The sequence below is a fragment of the Neovison vison genome, chromosome X (assembly GCF_020171115.1).
Source record: "Neovison vison isolate M4711 chromosome X, ASM_NN_V1, whole genome shotgun sequence".
Lineage (NCBI taxonomy): Eukaryota > Metazoa > Chordata > Mammalia > Carnivora > Mustelidae > Neogale > Neogale vison.
The window spans coordinates 100,133,470-100,154,519 of NC_058105.1; the positions used below are offsets into that span (position 1 = coordinate 100,133,470).

Sequence of the window (21,050 nt, forward strand, 5' to 3'; positions counted from 1 at the left end):
AAAAAGATATATAATTCAGTAGTTCTTAATGTTTTACCAAGTTGTGTAACTGATGTGTAACTTTATTTACACACAAAAAGGGTGGGTATGTTTATTTAAATACTCACTGCTTACCATAGTTAGATAGGTCAATCAGCAGGACTTAATCTGGTACCGTAATGTATGTTTATAACAGGCAAGGCCATCCATGATGTTGCCAGAGAGAAAAACCTCTCTACCACCAGTGAGGACATCAAACATCATTTTGTTAATCATTAATAAAGTTACAGTTTTAATTTATTCATTTTTAATAGGTCAAAACAGAGTGAAAAGATTCTTGATGCTAATGTGATTCTCACTTGTTTTTCAATATCCTTCTTTTAGTGGAGGGAAAAGAAATAAAACTATAACTGCTCTTCTGAACATTGCAATAATCCAAAATATATTTTACTTGCAGCCCATCAAGGTGCTGTTATTTGTAAACATTAATAATTCTAGTAAATATATGCTATTAAACAATGTAGCGACCTTGAAGAGATTTTTGGTTTTATCCTAATATACATAAATCCACACAAGTGTGTTTTACATGTGAATGTATTCCACTGATTTGTATCACAGCAAAGTAAGGTAAAGGCAGAGAATTCTTCTTTAGGTACATGAGAGATTGATTGATACTCATCAAGTATAGAAATATATGTCCATTTAGCAATATTTTAAATATATATCAATTCTTTTTACAAGAATAATCTCATGTTTAGTCTGCCTAACAATCTGAACATAATCCCATAATTAATATGAACCATTTCTGAAATCTTAAAATCTCTCTTTAGGTCTATTCTCACAATTTTAAATCATTAACTTTGATTAATATAGTATTTCAAAGCATTTTATTCTTAAGTCAATTCTCTTATACATAGTGGTTAACACAGTTGGTGGGTTTCCAGGAAGGAATTTTGACAAAGTAAAATTTACCACCAAAAGTTACCATTTGTGTCTATGCATAGATATGTATGCCATTAACATAAAACAATATGTCTATTTGTTTTCATGAAGGTTATATTTTTTTTTAAAGATTTTATTTATTTATTTGACAGGCAGAGATTACAAGTAGGCAGAGAGGCAGGCAGAGAGAGAGAGGAGGAAACAGGCTCCCGGCTGAGCAGAGAGCCCGATGCGGGGCTAGATCCCAGGACTCTGGGACCATGACCTGAGCAGAAGGCAGAGGCTTTAACCCACTGAGCCACCCAGGGGCCCCATGAAGGTTATATTCTTAATGGTTAATCAGAGCCAACACTCTAGCTATTTGATACAATATATGGGTCAGGATTTACAACTTGATGGAATGAAACACTAAAACTATCTCCATGATAACACGAAGTCACACAAAACAAAAAGCTTACTTTCATTAAGTTCGTTCTTTTTTTTTAAGATTAATTTATCTATTCAAGAGAGAGAGGGCACACATAAGCTGGCGGGGGGGGGTTGCGGGGGCGAGAAGGACAGGCAGAGGTAAAGAATCTGAGCACAGAGCCCCTCGCGGGGCTCAATCCCACAACTCTGGCATTACAACCTGAAGGAGTCAGATACTTACTTGACTGAGCCACCCAGGCACCCCTCGTTAAATTATTTCTGGAATGCTGTAGTGCACATTACTTTAGAAGACAATCATGATCTAGCTAAAATGAACTAGGTAATTTTTATAGGTTAGTTTCATTTCATGTCTTAGAAAACTTCAGGATACATGTGTATTTTTAATGAACCTAAAAAAAATAAGAATTTGAAAGATCTAGGTTCAATCAATTGTAAGGAAGAGTTTTGGTTTTGTTTTGTAAACAATAACACAGACTAAGATCAGAGCTGTTCAGAGTTGCAGGCCATCAGCTCTGTGTCATGATAGAACCTCCTCCTTATGAAAAATCATTTCCCTATCTGAACAAAGGCCTAAAATCCCACCATGAAATATGTATTGGTGTTGGCTAGAGCAACGCAATACAGAATATCTGTTGATTAGAAATTAGTATCTTAAAGGTTAAAGATTAACAGCTAAGCAAGGGGACACTTATTTTTTTTAAAGATTTTATTTATTTATTTGACAGAGAGAGAGAGAGAGAGAGAGATCAGAAGTAGGCAGAGAGGCAGGCAAAGAGAAGGGGAAGCAGGCTCCCTGCTGAGCAGAGAGCCCGATGCGGGGCTCGATCCCAGGACCCTGAGATCATGAGATCATGACCTGAGCCAAAGGCAGAGGCCTAACCCACTGAGCCACCCAGGCGCCCAAGGGAACACTTATTACAGAGCAACTAGGATATGATGAAATGAGCCACAAGGGCTTGGGGAACCACGTGATGGTCTGACATCACTTTCAGAGAGAATATGGCTGCAGAGGATAAGGTAAGCTGGGAAGTCCTGGCAAAAAGAAGTGGTTCCGAGGGGAAGGGAAAAGTAAATTAACCAGGAATGACCATGTATGAAGTACAGCTGGTCCCTGACTTAGATGGTTTGACTTATGATTTGTAGATTTTAGGATGATGCCAAAGTAATACACATTCATTAGAAACCAAACTTCAAATTTTGAATTTTGATCTTTCTCAGGCTAGTGACAGGTGGGACAATATAGTTAGAACCATTACGTTTACCACTTAAAGTATAGCATTCAATAAATTACATGAAATATTTAATACTGTATAATAAAGTGGGCTTTGTGTTAGATAACTTTGCTTAACTGTAGGCTAATGTAACTGTTCTAAGCAAGTTTAAGGTAGGCTAGGCTGAGCTATGATGCTTGGCAAGTTAGGTGTATTAAATGTTTTCAAGTTATGATATTTTCAATTAATTGCGGGTTTACTGGGGCATAACCTCATCATAACTTGAGGGAGATCTACGCAGCATAAAACACTCTTACCTCATTAATATCCCAAAGTTAGATTATGTCTTTCAGAATATTCCCATTGCATGTGTCCAGTGTTAGGAAAAGAGAAAAGGTTTATTTGAATTGTGTGTCGTTTTACTCCTTTCCAAAAAGAGACATATGAAATTCACGCAAATTCATTTCTTCAAAATCAAAACAGATGTAGAACAGTAAATACACCAACAAGTTCCCGTAATCTATGAGAATCGTTCCTGATTTTTAGGCCACATACTCTTACAAAGCATCTTAGAGTATGCATTTGCTGAAAAGTAATTTGCCTAACACAGGTTTTAAAAATTGAATTTACAGATTTCAGTATGTCCTCTAATAGTTAATAAAAATAAACTTTAAAGTATTACTGAATTTAGAATAACTTGGGAATATGTTTTTTCAAAAAAATACCAGAGTAAAGTGCATCTCATATAGAGGGTCTAGTAAATGCAGTACTTGAAACGTATAAAACCATTGTTCTTCAGCTTGAATATACTCTAAAATAAGCCACATTAGGGGCGCCTGGATGGCTCAGTGGGTTAAGCTTCTCCCTCTATCTCTGTCCCTCCCCCTAAGTTGTGCACTCTCTCTTTCTCTCGAATAAAAAGTAATCTTCAGTTACATAAAACAAACTACAGCAAGCTACAAAAATTGATGTAACTTGCACCTAGTTCATATTCATATATGCTACTTTTAAATTTAATTCCATTTTAAAGGTTTGTTGATGTCAGACATCGCCACTAGTCACCATGTCCTTATATCGATTCAGTCAAAATCACTCTTTCCCATTCCCCACTTTACTACCATCACTGAAGTCCTATACCTCTTCAAGCCATCGGTCTGGGATAGCTGCTTTATTGGTCTCTCCATTTCTAGTCTTTGTATTTTCAGTCTCCCAAAACACAAATATCTTCTCTCTTTTATCTAGCTCCTTAAAGGCAAAGACCAGTATACAGCACATGAAAGATACATGCAGGGTGTCTGGGTGGCTTGGTGGGTTAAACCACTTCCTTCAGCTCAGGTCATGATCTCAGGGTCCTGGGATGGAGCCACGCATCGGGCTTTCTGCTCAGCAGGGAGCCTGCTCCCCCCCCCTCTCTCTGCCTGCCTCTCTGCCTACTTGTGATCTCTCTGTGTCAAATAAATAAATAAATAATCTTAAAAAAAAGATATGTGCAAGTTGTGACTACATACATGAATGGATGGATAGACGGATGGATGGAGTGACTCACATCCTCATTCAAGATCCATTTGAGCTAAGAGAAAAGATTAGTTCATAGCCCTCATGAGGGAAATCACAAGTATAATATTTAACCTCAAATTAATCACAGGCTGGGGTTACTAGAAGAAGACAGTCTGGGGTTTAAGAAGCTTATTAGAATCAATACCTATGTAAGAAAGAGGGAGGAAGCAGGTTGGACAATAAGAGCAAGAAGATGGGTTGCAAGGTGTGGAGAACAGGATGATGTAGAACAGCCATACTGGCCAAGTGAGGCCTTGGTCGACTGGGCAGGGAGCTTTGGACTGCCCTTCAGAGCTTCTGGCATTGGGCTAAACTGTCTGGCCCTCTAAACTTGCCTGAGTCAGTCAGGAAATGCAGGTTGCCTGCCTGCTGGAGCATAGATAACCTTAGGCCAACTGGAGCTAGGACAGGTTCTACAGGAGCTGACAAAAGGAAGTAGTCAGCTAGCTTCAGTCCATACAGTTGGACAGCAAATTCTACCGTGAAGGGCCACACGGAGGTGCAATTCCGTGTATTCCATACTAATCAACTCACCTTTATTTTGATTTCTAAATCAGAAAAATCTACCAGGTGAGATGATCATCCAGAACAGCAAGGTGGACAAACTGCTAAGCCAAAAAACTCTTGGTGTGTTTTACAACAGATGAGATACGTGTCGGTCAATTTAAGCAACTCTGCCTAAGTAAGGAGAGGCTGAGAGACCAGTCAAGAGCTTCGTACCTCCCCTAGATCCGTGAAGTGCTTCAGAGAACACGGGTCTTGAGGCACATGTTAGAATTCTACTGACTACAAATGTGAAATGCCCTTTTGGTCAATTTTCCCGATGCCTAGCCCTTATCCTTCAGTATGAATTCACTGTGTATGTCACATAGCACTCATCTGCAGCAGTAAGTCTCATTTGAATATCTAATGGCCAATGGCATGGTATTCAAAGTTAGGGTTTCATCAAGTGGGAACCAACTGAATGCAAGTGGACAATACTCTTATTTTTAAAGTAAGAGCATGACTGTGTCCTCTAAGATTCATTATAATATTTATCTTCAAATAAAACCCAAGCATTTAAATGGTTAATTTTAAGAAGCCCACTAAAATTCTCAAACACTATTATTAAGGCACTTTATCAGTTGCTATTTGGTTTTAATACTGAAAGTGTTCAGACTATAGGTAGAGGTCAAAAAATTTTAAATAGTAAAATTACATAAAATTAAGCTTATTAAAATAAGATAGTTCAATACATTTAATCAACAAATTAAAATAAATGCTAGCAATGTTGTTAGTTTTAAGTTGAATGCAAATTTATAAACAAAAAAATTTCAATCAGTTGTACCATGTTCTGCCTTTGTTTCAACTTGAGGGAAATAAATGAATTTTGACTTCTAATAAAACCCTCTATAAACATAAAGCATAAGTTTAAATAGCACCTATCTAATGTGAAATGCTCAAAATTAGAGAGAGCAATAATTATAGAGAACTAATAGTCACAGAAATTAAACCAGATTGTGATGCAAAAGAAATACACAAGAGATCTCTGGGGGCATCAGTGATGTTCTATTTCTAGACCAGTAGTGGTAGATAAAGGTGGGAGAAATCAGAGGGGGAGGCAAACTACGAGAGACTGTGGACTCTGAGAAACAAACTGAGGGTTTTGGAGGGGAGGGGGTGGAAGGCTGGGTGAGCCTGGTGGTGGGTATTAAGGAGGGCATGCTGGGTGTGGTGCATAAACAATGAATTTTTGAACACTGAAAAAATAAAATTAAAAAAAAATTTAAAAAGTGTGTTTACAATGATTTGTTAAGACATGCAAATTCATTTCACATAGTTTTCTCTATGTTCTTTCAAGAAGAAAAAAAACCTTCCCGAACAATCAAAAAAGCAACTTGTAAACCAAAATGCCCTCTAACTGGTACTGCTGTGATAGTTGAAAATTCTCACCACGGAAATATCATTTGCACTAACTACAAAGTTAGAAGTGATTGGAAGTTTCTTTGCAAATGTGGAATTGATGCTGGCATTTAGAAATTGGGAATGTGAGCACAAACATCTCCCCCATATTATCTCCAAATCAAGGTTATAATCAGCAAAGACAGCAGGAAGCAACCATTAGTAGTCAAAAGAGAAAAACCCAATATGCCATATCACGAAGTATGTGACCAAACCTCTTCTTCTTAATAATAGGTCAACAACACCAATATGCTTGTTTGTAGGAATCTAAAATGCAGAATGGACAAACACAGAAATCAGGTTATGTTTAAAAACAAATCTAAGGGGGCACCTGGGTGGCTCAGAAGTTTAAGTGGCTTACTCTTGATGTGGGCTCAGGTCATGTTGTCAGTCCTGTGACTGACCCTGTGATGGACTCCGTGCTCAGCGGGGAGTCTACTGGAGCTCTCCTCTCTCTTCTCCTCCTCTCTGTCCGCCCCCCCACCTTCATCCCTGGCACACACTCTAAGAAATCTTTAAAAAATTTAAAAAAAATTTTTTAAATAGAATAAATAAAAACAAATCCAAGGATTCAAGACAAACACATAAAGATAAACATATCTGAGCACCTAAAGGAACATATCCAAAAGCTGGGGCTAGGGAGCAGAGTCATGCCACCTCCTTCCACCTACTGAACTGAAATGACAACTCCCAAGCCTGCTGGTGGAAGTTGGGCACCAATGTCAGGGCCTTTTAGGTCTTGCAGAACTTCCAGTGGAGAAGGCCAAATCTCCAGTTGCCTAAAAGGCTCAACTGCATGAAATGCAATTAAAACACCAAGAAGGATTTATAGAATGTAAAATTTAATAAAATACTGGAAGTACCATGAAGGAGAAAGAGCTGTTCCTACTTGGGTTGGAGTCTCCTGTTGCCCAGGATCTATCCTCTTGTTTACAGACGCAGAATCCCCCTCCCAAGGGTGGACAGGACACATAGCCATGTAGGTGCACACACTTGTACTAGGCTTGAGTCAGTTACATATTGGCAAAGGTGATGGGTACTTGTTCAGGTTCATCTCCTTAAAATTTCTGGCCTGTGCTCTGAGCATTCTATTCCATTAGTCTAGAGATAACAGCAGTAGACTTCAGAAGCTGTACATTAAAGATAATGGAGCTAGCCCACAAGCCCCGGATTACCTCACCAATTCATTCTGTTGTGTGACATATGCAGGACAAACCCACAAACTAATTAGGCATAATATTATCTTAAAAACAACCTTTATCTTTGTACACATATTTGTCCATACATACACACATAGGCTTGCAAATATTTATATGACCAAAAGTAATATATGAAAAGACACTGCATTTTTAATACAATATGTGATTATGATTGTAGGAATAAAGGTGGAGAAGCTAACTATTAGTATTATTTTCAACTTTTGCATTGTTTGAATTGTTATAATAAGCATGCATTCCTTTTAGTTACTTAATGCCTGATTTTCTAGGCAAAAGCTATTAATGTAATAGCAATCAAATATTATAATCCTGTTAAGGTATTTTCTTGATTAATCAATTCATATTTACAAATAGGTAAAGGGCTGAGTAGCAAGACAGAATCTGAGGAAAGAGAAATGGAGAGGACTGCACCAGTAGGTCCCAAGGTAGAAACCAACTGCATGCGGATCCAGTTTCTAGGGTCTCCATGAAGACCAGTAATCAGGCAGGGGCTCATAACAACTAAGGGAAAGACAAAGGGAAAGACACTGGAATTTCCTCTAAAATGATAAGTCTCTGCGCAGGGCAGAGACTCTCCAACCATCACTGGCTCCAAAGAGAATGGGGGTAAAAAGAAGGAAAAAGGACTGTGGTTAACTTTTCTTCCTCTAACCTGTGTTAGATTTAAATATTATAAATTTAATATAATATAATAATTTATTATAATTTAAATATTATACTATGATTTAAATATTGCTATTAAATAATGGCAAATACATTAAAAGTTTCTGGGCTTTTGAAATTTCTATACAAATTTTAAGCATCACCATTTTGCAAAAAGTGAATGATAATAAAATCATAATTATGAAATTTTCTGTTGAGAGTTTTTTTTTTTAAAGATTTTATTTATTTCTTTGGCAGAGACAGATCACAAGTAGGCAGAGAGGCAGGCAGAGAGAGAGGAGGAAGCAGGCTCCCTGCCCAGCAGAGAGCCTGATGTGGGGCTCAATCCCAGGACCCTGAGATCATGACCTGAGCTGAAGGCAGAGGCTTTAATCCACTGAGCCACCCAGGTGCCCCATGTTGAGAGTTTTTTTATAATACACTGGCATCCTATGTTTTGGTTAAATGCAAATAAACGCTCAACTTTATATTTGAGACTCTGCTATAATCCTACGCTCTGGCTTAACAGGTCTACCATGAAAATAATTTTCTTCATAGAAAGAAGTTGCCATTACAAACAGCCTTCCACAGGGCAAGATCAAGGGATAAGGAACAGACAATTACATCAGAACAAAGCATGGCTTATAATTTCTACTCCCCCCTCACTGCATATTCTATCTATACACACAACACACAGTGTTATATAGAACCCAGCCCCCCAAAACATGACAGACAATGTTTCAGGGCAGTATCCCAACACTGTTTCTAGTTATGATCTATTAGATGGTTATGGAAATATTCTTGAGATTTCTCATTGCCTGCATTTCAGCAGCCATTATGCTAAAATTCTAGATGGCTCATTGTTAACAGGCAGCAAGTTTGTGCTAAGAATGGAGACTCCGAAAGATGAACACGTCCTAAATAACTGGTCTTCTTAATACGTAAGGGGCATTTTGATACCCTTGCTTCTAGCTATCTGGTAGTGTCCCATAAAGGTTCCTGTCTCATTTTATATACTTACTTTAAATATTTAAATGTGCATTTAAGTATATATTTACAGGCTTATTAAATATACAAATATGCCAGAAAGTCCCATACAAAGCAGATATTAATTTACATTAGAATTATTAAGGTCATATTAGCAACCTGAATGTATTAATGCTCTATGTGTTTGTCTCTGTGGCTGATTCATTCTCTGTTAATCTCCTTTATGAGATGCAAGTTCCCACCCCTTCAAAAGCACTAAGGTGTCTGGAAGAGGCATGCTAAGAAGTACTAGAAACAGAACCAAAATTGCCAGGTGCACACTACACAAATACCAAATTATGCACTGAGTAAAACAATAATTAGAATCACATTTCATTATTCTTCATTTCCTTTTTATTGTACTGAATGCTTTAAAAATAATATTATTTGAATTTACGTGATTGTCAATGCCCTATTATTTTAATAAGAGTAACATAACAAGTTTTATTATGCCTCAAAAATGTTTTTTAATCCATACAATGTTGATAAAATGCACTATATGTAGAAAGAGATATAATTAAGCACTGTACATCCTCAGTTGTAAACAAAAGACCTGTACATTTTAAAATATATTTCCTCACTAGCGAAATGTTCAATATATTTATAATTAAGACCATGAGCTTTATCTCTAAATTTAGAATGGGACAACTAACACATATAATTACAATCTATCATTTCAGCTTCCTATCAATGCATTAATTTGCTTACATATGCCAAGTCCTTATTTTACTTGTTTTAATGTCAGAAGACATATAGAACCCAGTACCTTAAAACCAGCAACCTGCAAAAGAAAGAAAACTCTGACTATTTTTCAAAAAGTTTGCAAAATCACATCTTGCTCATGATTAGGAGAACTACCAATTTGTATTGCTTTAGAGTTGAGCAACTCAGTCGGGCACAACCCAGAAGTTTCCATGCCAGGAAATTCACGGAGCAGACACTTGAGTAGCAGCTCTGCTGCTAATGACACTGAAGCTTCTAAATGCCAGCCAATCTTGAAAGTTTGGGACTTCTCCTGATGTCACTGGACCTGTATTACTGTGTTGTTTTGGACACAGAATCACATTTCATATGGTAAAAGGGTGATATTAAAATATTTATCTTTGAATAGCAATGAATTCTACAATCTAAAAGGGAGATGCATATAAATATGTAGTGTAAGCACCTGACAATTTGGTTTTTCTGATTGTAAAGTTAAGTGCCTGACGTTATGCTTCTGATTGCAGAGGCATCCACTTCAAAGACATGCATCTGAAATAAACATACTGCCAGCTACACAACCAGATAAACAGCTAGGCCACCGACATGAAGTTCCCTGTTTTAGAGATCTCTGGTCGACTTAGGTAACTAACCATCTAACTGCCTGCTTTTTTCCCTTCCCTCAATTTCTGCTCTTATATTTTAAATTCTTTCATAAGTTGTGAACCCGAGACCCTAGGCTTGTACACTCTCTTTCTACTGGCAACCTCACTGTGTGGCCCCGAGCGTGTCTTATGCCCTTAAAAATATGTGAGTAATAAACTTTGTTTTTTCAAAGTTCCTTGATGGTTGTTGATGGGGTGCATCTCGTAATCACAGTAACAATCACAAGGGTCTCAGGCCAGCCACAACATTGGCTCTGAAAGGAGAAATGTCTGTGGGGACCTGCCACAAATAGCACAGGGAGAGGCGAGTGCTTCCAGTATTCCTGGCCAATAGTCACTACTGATAATGTGAGACTGATCCAAAAGAAAAATAGTACAGAATCCTTTGAACTCTGGCTACGATAGGCATAAACCCTTTAATTACTAAGTCTTGGGGCACCTGGGTGGCTCTGTCAGTTAAGCGTCTGCCTTCAGCACAAGTCATTTTCTAAGGGTCTGGGGATGGAGGCCCCTCAGGGCTCCTCCCTCTCTTTCTGCCCCTGCCCCTACTCTTACACTTGCACGTGCTCTCTCTCTCTCTCTAACAAACAAATAAAATCTTTTTTTTTAAAGATTTTATTTATTTATTTGACACAGAGAGAGATCATAAGCAGGCAGAGAGAGGGTGGGGGTGAGGGGAGCAGGCTCCCTGCTGAACAGAGAGCTTGATGTGTGGCTTGATCCCAGGACCCTGAGATCATGACCTGAGCTGAAGGCAGAGGCTTAACCCACTGAGCCCCACAAATAAAATCTTTTTAAAAAAAAAATTGGGGCACCTGGGTGGCTCAGTGAATTAAAGCCTCTGCCTTCAGCTCAGGTCATGATCTCAGCGTCCTGGAATTGGGCCACGCATTAGGCTCTCTGCTCAGCAAGGAGCCTGCTTCCCCCTCTCTCTCTGACTACTTGTGTTCTCTCTCTCTCCCTCTCTCTCTGTGTCAAACAAATAAATAAATAATCAAAAAAAAAATTACTAAGTCTTGGGTCACCTGGGTGGCTCAGTGGGTTAAAGCCTCTGCTGTTGGCTCAAGTCATGGTCCCAGGGTCCTGGGATTGAGCCCCCCATCAGGCTCTGCTCTACAGGGAGCCTGCTTCCTCCTCGCTCTCTCTGCCTGCCTCTCTGCCTACTTGTGATCTCTGTCAAATAAATAAATAAAATCTTTTAAAAAAAATTACTAAGTCTCGATTGGGTCCAAGAGCCAAAAGGAGTGTTTAAGGGCAGGTCAGTCAAGGGTGTGAGGACCTAGGACAGTGGCTGATTATTTCACTGGTAAAGATCTGCCACTGTACACGAATTAATCAGCAGCCCTGATTTTTAGTTTAGCCTCATGTACTATTATTCCTGTATATTTCTAATCAGCCTCCCATTCAGAATATAACATGTGGTTCAACTTGCCTGAGAACTCAAAATCTTCCTATTTAAGTAATGGATTATATACCACATGACGTATCAAAACTTAGAAATAATTTTATTCAATCTTCTTGGTAAACTGGCAATGTTTTAACAATAAAATGCTAGGATTTGAAAAGTTAAAGGGAAGCAAAGTTGTGTGATAGACATAATGAGATCTGTTCTCAAATCTAGGTTCTTTCACAAGATAGCTGGGAAATAGTAGTACTTCAATCTCCTCTGCTATAAATTCAGAATTCTACTTCACAATGTAGATCTCTTAAACAGATTAAGTTAGTTAATGTATTAGCAAATAAAGCAAACCTACTCTTAAAGAAAGATGGGCATTTAAAGATTCTCACAGCAATACCATTTTCTAGTGTTAATGTTATTTCTTGACAAATAATTAAGTGTTCCACTCTTTAATCTTTCTTGCTAGATTTTCCCCTTATTTAGTCTTTTTGGGTCCACTGCCTCATGTACTTTACTGCACATGAATCACCTGAGGATACTTTAAAACTACAGATGTTGGTTCCTTAGATCCAGAATGAGATCTGAAGTTCTGCCTTTCACACCAGCTCAGTGTCTGTCTGGACGAGCAACCTCAGCCTCACTTGGGAACCTGTTAGACATGCAAATATGCAAGCCCCACCCAAGACTTACTAAATGAGGAACTCTGGACGTGGGGCTTGGAATCTGTTTTAACAAGCCTCCAGGGTAAGTCATACATAGGGTCAAGTTTGAGAACTGGGGTTCTACAATGAGGGTTCTCAACTTTGACTTCCCATCAGAATCACACACGAAGTTTTCTAAATTTGCAGTGCTTAAGTGGCCCTCCAGATAAACTATATCATAGGCTATGGGTTGGACTGAGGCATGCATATTTTTGAAAAGTCCCAAGGTGAGGGGCACCTGGGTGGCTCATTCATTTAAGTGTCTGCCTTCAGCTCAGGACATGATCCAGGAGTCCCAGGATCAAGCTCTGTGAAGGGCTTCCTGCTCAGTGGGGAGTCTGCTTCTCCCTCTCCCTCTGCAGCGCCCCCTGCTCCTTCTTTCTCTCTCCCTCACTCAATTTCAAATAAATAAATAAAATATTTAAAAAATAAAACAAAATGAAACTTCCCAGCTGATTCTGGTTTCCAGTCACGGGCAACACTGCTCTGGGGGATGAGGTGGGGGGGCGCCACCATATCCATTTGGTAGATAAGGAATTTAGAGGTTTCTTTCATTTGGCTTAAATTTGAATGTTTAATTACTCATGTTAACTTTCCCATAAAACAGCTAAATGTTTCTTTTTGTCCTAAAGTTATTTGAATTAAATTTGGGTACTAACTAGGAAAGATATAATCAGTTTTGAGTATAATAGATATGTGTTAAGTATTTACGGGATTTTAAAAAATATATAGGGGCGCCTGGGTGGCTCAGTGGTTTAAGCCTCTGCCTTTGGCTCAGGTCATGATCTCAGGGTCCTGGGATGGAGCCCCGCATCGCGCTCTTTGCTCCACAAGGAGCCTACTTCCCCCTCTCTCTCTGCCTGCCTCTCTGCCTGCTTGTGATCTCTGTCAAATAAATAAATAAAAATCTTTTAATTAATTAATTAATTAATTAATTAAAAATGTATAGAGTACCTCAGAGTCCTGATGTGACACATTCCTAATTATGAACCTTCAATTTGTGTTTGTTATTTTAACAGTGAGGCACTACTAACTCAGGTTAACCTTCAGGTCACCTGAAACATGCAAGTAAAATCAACTCTTGAATTTACAGAAGTAAACACGCTGTTTAAAGTTATTCATAGGAAAATATTAAGCTCTCTTTGGCATCCTTAGAATTTCTTTGAAATTAATCTCCAAAACCATAACTTTCATTCTTTGCAAGGTCTAGGCCAGTCAGATGGTGAACTTACAAAGCAAAAAAAATGGCAAGACTTCATTCTCATAATTTTAAGATCCTTCAAGATGTAACTTTCCCTTCTCCTCAACCTGTTGTGCAAAATAAGGGATTACAACATTCTGGCACCTCTTAATCAATTTGTTCCCCTTGTGAATTCCCAGATCAGACACATTTTCAAACACAAAAACAAACATTAATACTGAAACACAATATAAGGGATTTGTCGACTCTACAAAGCAATTCTTAACCTTATGACAACTGTCCTGCCCCCCTCCTTTCCCTCACCCCAGGGTGGATCTAATCACTCTTTTAATAGAAGAAAGTCCCTGTATCTGTAGTAGCCACTAGGATCATTCTGGAGATCTAGAATTCTGATTTTAAAACTAGTACCAATTCATGCTCACTTCGGCAGCACATATACTAAAACTAGTACCAATTCTAGAACACTTACTCAGTTATTGCAACATGCTGGCACAGGGACTGTTCTAAGCAATTTATAAGTAGTTGCTCATTAAATTCTCATAATCACCATCTGCTCAAATATCACATCCTCAGAAATGTTTTATCTGTCTGATATATGGAGGTATCCTTTACTTTCTATCTCATTAAAATCACAGTTTCCTTGTTAGTTTGTGACATGGTATTATTTATCAATTTTTATCTCCTCCATTACAATGGAAGCTCCATGAGGCCAGAAGCTTTGTTCTGACCTCAGCACCAGAAAAAAAAACAGGCTTATTATTGTTACTTTGTAAATACTGAATGAATGAATGAGAAAAAAAAAATCTACTTGAGAACCAAGAAGGCTTTTCATGAAAAAAGGGATAATTTTGGAAGCACAAGATTTTGGTGATAGGGAATGACTAGCTGACCTCATTGCCACTCAAAAGTCATGACCACTACTTTTTTTCACTGGCTCAGAACCAAGCAATGGGTCTTCATGTCATTCAAGGTAAAAGTCCAAATCCATACAATAACCTCAAAGGCCCCACTGGGTCCAGTGCTACTGTTACCTTCCCAACTCTTTTTCATAAATGCCTCCCTTGGGCTCATTCTACTTAGGCTACACAGGCCTCTTTGTAAGCATTCACCTTGATGACTGTGCATCAGCTATTCCCTTGGTCTGAAAGGATATTCCCAGGTATCTTTCTAACTCAACCCTCTGCTTCACATCTCTCAAATCCCACCCTCTTAAGGGGAACACTCCTTATCACTCTATGTTTTACTGAAACCTCGTCACTCTCTCTCTGGTACCTCCCAGGCCCTGACCTGGCTCTTTGTTTTCCTATAGCCTCCATCTATAATCACACACCAGACCTACCCTTATTATTGTCTCTTTCCCCCTGCTAGACTCCAGGCTCATGTTCTGATCTCTGAAGTAACCCCCTAGTGCTTAGATTAGTGTCTGGTAGGTGTCTGGTACATGGCGAACATTCAGTAAATACTTGCTGAATAAAGGAATAAATGAATGAATGTCTCAGTCATTACTCATAATACCAGACTGCTAACTGGTAATAGTGTTAAAAATATTTGGGTGATTGGATCAGAACCTTGCTTTGATTGTTCAAGGCCACTCCTGACTCTGGGCTGCACTGAATTACCCAGACATTCTTATTTCTCTGCTCCAATTTAAATGTTTATCACTCCCCCAAGACAGAGGTAATTATGATTTCTAAAACTGTATCTTCTCCTTACTTATTTTATATTGATGATTTGCTGATTAGGGGCTACTTACAGACATTTTAGACATTCACTAATTTTACCAATAACCAGCTAATACTTTCTCTTCAAGGTAGATTACTTCTTAGGATGCTTTCCTTAAATCTTATACCTATGTAAGGAAATTCCTGTTATCCTATTCAGGTGATTTTTCTTTATCTACTCCCTATTCTATAGATACAACTTATTTAAGACCTATATATGTTCTGGGGAGCCTGGGTGGCTTAGTCATTAGGCGTCTGAGACTATTAGACCTATAATACTCTGGGGCCCCTGGGTGGCTCAGTGGGTTAAAGCCTCTGCTTTCGGCTCAGGTCATGATCCCAGGGTCCTGGGATCAAGCCCTGCATCAGGCTCTCTGCTTGGCAGGAAGCCTGCTTCCCTTCCTCTCTCTGCCTGCCTCTCTGCCTATTTATGATCTCTGTCTGTCAAATAAATAAATAAATAAAAATCTTTATAGACCTATAATACTCTTTGACCACATCACCACCCTTCCCATAGATACACAACCTCCATTCCCAGATGTTGTGGGGAATTCAGAGAAAAGGCAAGTAGGGTGTGCCACCACTGACATGAAGACACATCAGTGTGGAGGGGGCCATTATTAGTGGCAGCAAGCACATTAGCAGGAATAGTGGCTATAATTTAGAGCTCTTGGGCCAGCTAATCAACCCAAACGTGACAAATTCTAAAGAAGGAAACAAAGTAAGAACACATTCTTAGGTCCTAAGGGGAACCAAAGTATGAAATGGTCTTACATGAGTAAAAGAAAGCAAAGCATGAAGGAATGGGTGTTTTATTTTGTACTGAACCCATGTGCTCCAATATGGACAAATCAGATGCAAAAAGGAAAAAAAAAAAAAAAAAGAAAAGGATTCAATTTAGCAATTTGTCCTTTGAGATTTTACTTGGGAACCTATGTAGCCATCCCTGATTTACCCGCTGCCCCAAGACATTATTTGCTGCTCCTACTGTACTGCCTTCTGTATTCACTTCTTGGCACCAAAGAGTATATAAAAAACACTTAAAGTCTACCCTTACTACACGGACCTCCATCAAGGAAGGGCCCCTTTCTAATTCATCTTTTCTTACCCAAAAGATTGGGTGGAGCACATATGGATTACCCACAATAAATATAATAGATGAAAACAAATAAAAGAATAAAATGTATTCCAAAGAGAAATTCTGAAGCGAGAAAGAAACTCTTGAGGAATTTCTTGGTGGAAGACTTCATTTATCTCAATACCATCAAAAGTGGAAAGTCTACAGAAAGAAAGGCAGAGCCAGCTGTGGGGCTGAGAAGGGACAGAAGACCTGGTCATATGCTCTATGGGAAACCAGATAAGGAGTTAACAATGAATGCATCAGTAAAGGGATTTATCAGAATTAAAGCTCCATGGAGTGCTTATGATTCTTGTTCATCTGGGTGCATGGGAGAGCCTTTTGTAGCCCAACTATGGTTTTCAATGTTTCTAAATTACTTCTAAAAGCTCTGTTTATCTCAAACTTGCGGAAGGCTGAAATGGAGCTTGGCAGAAAGTAAGGTAAGAATGAATGGTGGGGAAATCCAGGTAAGAGAAACCAGTCTCAAGGCCGAAAGGAAACACACAACAACAAGAAAAGATAAAAAAAGATAATCAAATATAGCAACCCCCCCTTTAGAGACTGTTTTCAGGTCTCCTTACTGTCCTATTTGCTGACCAGAAGTGAACACTGGCACAGTCAAGTCTATTCATGCCCCTGTTAGAGGTGTTTGTACCTTTGTCCCAGAAGCAATCTTGTCCGCTTAGTATTGAGTCAAACTATTTCCTTCCTTACCCTGTTAATGTGGTCTGAGGCTTGATTAGCTTTAAGAAACTCATGGATAAATTATTCATGATTTTTACAGGTGAGTTCAAAGGTCCACCTTACATAGTGCTTTGGGCTAAGTGTGAATTTGTGGACTGGAGTGCAGTAAAGTTAAACTTTTATGAACAAGGGTGGTACTGTACAGAAAGACAGAGTGTCTTCCGGGACAGAGGCACAGAGTCCAGCGCTTGATAGGAGACTAAAGCAAAACCATTGAGTTGGGGTAAATTGGATGGGGAGGTGAACCACGAGAGACTATGGACTCTGAAAAACAATCTGAGGGGTTTGAAGTGGCGGGGGGGTGGGAGGTTGGGGTACCAGGTGGTGGGTATTATGAAGACACGGATTGCATGGAGCACTGGGTGTGGTGAAAAAATAATGAATACTGTTTTTCTAAAAATAAATAAATTGGAAAAAAAATCAATAAAAATGAAAAATTTGTTTTTAAATATCAACAAAAGACAGACCATTAGCATCAAAAGAGAAAAATGGGAGTCCAAGTGGTATAACTTGGATGATTTTATCCACCTATATATGCAAGAGACACAGAAAGTGGAGTTCTGGAGAACTCCATGAGCTGTGTCCTAGATATGGCCACACTCTGCTCTGGAAGTAATATTTCAATAGCATCTGTCTCCCCTTCTAATTCATAACACAGAAATCAATCCTTTGACTACGAATATACCAAACAGTAACAACGCCCCTACAAGTCAATAAATGATCACACTGAATACATTCACTGACACTCATCTTTAGTGTGCAGTTCCCTCTAATGCTACTTCTCACTACAAACGTTTTTAACAAATTATATTGCTTGACCCATTAGCCTCTTACAACCTGGGGATTCAAATCATCTCAGGGTGTAACTAAAAGTGGAATTTCTGATCCTACAAGGTAAGAAATCCAGAAACATGTTTTTACCAGGGTATATTTGAATTTCCCCGAGTCTGCTAAAGCAACATGCAACAAAATTGCATTGTTCGGAAACTCGTTATACTGATATTTCTCATTTTCATTTAATATTTATTTTACATTTCCTTGGTTCCGGTTCCTGTCCAGTTATTCAATGATTACTCACTTGGGGAATTTCCCATAATTACAGAGGAGATAGGTTCTGTTATTACCCCCATTTTACGGAGGAGAAAATGGAGAGGCTCTCAGAAGATAAGATAACTTCACCACAGTTAAGAGAGCCAGGATTCAAACCCATACAGCCTAGCTGCAGGATATGCTGCTAACCACTGTCAAGCTGTTTCTCACGGGAGCAATGCTACATTTGGAACTTTAATGTAGAATGTCATGTCCAAAGTCATTATTTCAGATGTCACCCCTTTCAATATTTCACAATAGTGTAAAACATAAACTTATCATTCTTCACTGTCAGATACAAAAGAATATCTTACCAGTTATTTCTGTTATCATAGAAAAGAATATCAGTGAAAAACGACACAGGTTTAGATGATCTGAAGCTGAGGTGGCAGGTGAGTGCTGCATTCATTCCACTGGGAGACCCTGTGATGACTCTTCCTTTTGGCAACGTCACAGAAAGAGGATGAACCTCGTCGCCATCAAAAAGTCGTGCTGTGGGAATCTGGACACGTAACGTTGAATCTCTGTTTGAAATTTAAAAAAAAAACCTCAAAATACATGCAAGTAACTGGATTTAAATGTGTCTTCCTCTGGTTTTTGAATCATTGGAAAAATTAAGCAAGAAATATTTGCAATAATATGCCTAATTATTAAAGATATTTTTGCGTCATCTCTTATTTTCTGGTCACAATATAAGTAAGATCGATAATATATTAATGTGACCACATAGATGATCCAAACTTCCTTCTGACCCCTATGAATTAAAAAAGAGGATTAAAACACCTGATTAAATACATGTTTTTATCAATAGCCATGATATAAATAGTATTGTCCTTGAATATATCCTTTAAAAAATTTACCAAAACTTACCAATTTGATAGCTAAAGCTTTAATGCATATAGACTAAATATAATACTCAGAGATGCATATACACACAGAAAAAATTTTAATGTGGATACTATTAAGCACTTCTATACATGTCATGAATAGTTTCTAATCATTACAACTAAAAAATTCCGCTTAATCTTCACATATTTCATTATATACCTATAATTTATTTAACCAATCTAAAGTGTTCATGATATCTAATACCACAGTATGCAGAATTAACCTTTAAATCTAACACTTGATAACTTTTAGTTGTCAGTAAATATTTAGCTATATTACTTTTAACCCACTGAGCCACTCAGGTGCTCATATTACTTTTAAAATTTTATTATATGTGTAGGCCCCTATAACAAATAAGAAGTGTTATCAAATGGGAATCATAGTTCCCTACTATGTTAATTACAATGAAGATCATTCAGCAAATTAACTAAAAAAAGTAAAGACAGATCTCAATTCCAATTACTTAAACTGATACAGTTCGTTGCATAAAAAATTAAAAATGTAATTTATAAATCAGGTTTGTGTCCAATTTTGTTGTTAGTAAGCTACGTGTCACTTGGTAAGTTATTAATGCTGTTGATCTTATTGTGCATACAATGAGAAGACTGGGTCATATCATGTCTGCAGTCCCTCTTACATGTTCCTTTCATTATACCGTATTTTTCAAAATCCAACTTTTGACTTGACATCATTTTAAAACTGATATCTTTATACATTCATTCAAAAGTTGAAAGAGTAAAACATTAATCCACTTATTAGACAATGTTTCTTGATTTAAAAAAAGAAAACTTTTTAGCACAATATAATTCAAGCCACTTCTATTTTCTGTTTAAGTACAAAGACTAGTATCTGCTTATAAGATAAGGTCTTGAAAGAACTGGGAAACCCAAAGGTGTCCAGTTAATGTTGAGAAACTATACTCCTGTCACCAAATTGCATTCAGAGCAAGCTCTAAAGTGTATGTAAGCACACATCATATCTTGCAGGCCAAATGTTAGAAACTAGAGGCTGCTTTGGGCTCCACAAGTTGAATGATATCCATTTATTTTCAACCATCACATCACACTTGGAACTTTTTTCACTGGACCTCAGAATATTTAACTGTAAAATAAGAGACTGAATGAAGAAGCTCTGAGGTAGCTACAAGATCTAGAAGTTGATGAAAATAATGCTTTTACAAGCAATTTACACTGGTGCATAAACCCTCACATTTTGTATCACTTTAGCATGTCAACTAGCCACTCTATATATCTACATCTTTATAGATAGGTTTATATTTCTAAATAAAAATTAGTTTCGCTAATTAATAAAATAAAATAACCTTGGCTTTCCTTTTTTGTTGTTTTATATAAAGGATATCAATACACATAGTCTTTCTTGAGTTTCAAAAAAATTTTTACCTCAATAGTTTTTCTAAGAGCTCTGAGTTGTCTCATGAGCTGAGGTTCATCCATTTCACAGCTATAGCTAGATTCATGTACACATATATCACAAACTATAATCCTTACACCGGTCACAGGACATTTGTGCAGTTCCCAGGTTTTGCTGTTCTGAATAATGCTACTATGAAATAATTTCAAACATACAGTACATGCATGCATGTGTTTTTCTTGCATATCCTGTGAAGTGGAATTACTGGGCTGTGAAATATGAAGATCTTACACTTTGCGTATTATTATCCAGTGTGGTCCTAACTCATTGACATTGTGACTAGGACCTGACTTCTTAATGTTTATCTACCTATGACAGGCAAAATGTTTATCTTATTTTTGTCCCTAATTTTCATTTCTATATCTACAGAAAAGTCAGTTATATGCTTTCAGATGTTCATTACCCATTTATGAATCCTCTTCTGTAAAGTACTTATCAGGGAGTTTTT

At 37.8% G+C, this 21,050-nt stretch overlaps 1 protein-coding gene across 1 annotated transcript in view; it reads right to left on the reverse strand.

The window, feature by feature from the left end:
- CFAP47 (cilia and flagella associated protein 47) overlaps window positions 1–21,050 on the reverse strand; it is a 515,984-nt gene that overhangs the window by 350,188 nt on the left and 144,746 nt on the right. The window contains exon 27 of the mRNA XM_044235156.1: window positions 18,598–18,807. Within this exon, the coding sequence (XP_044091091.1) occupies window positions 18,598–18,807 (210 nt within the window). The remainder of the gene's footprint in view (window positions 1–18,597; window positions 18,808–21,050) is intronic.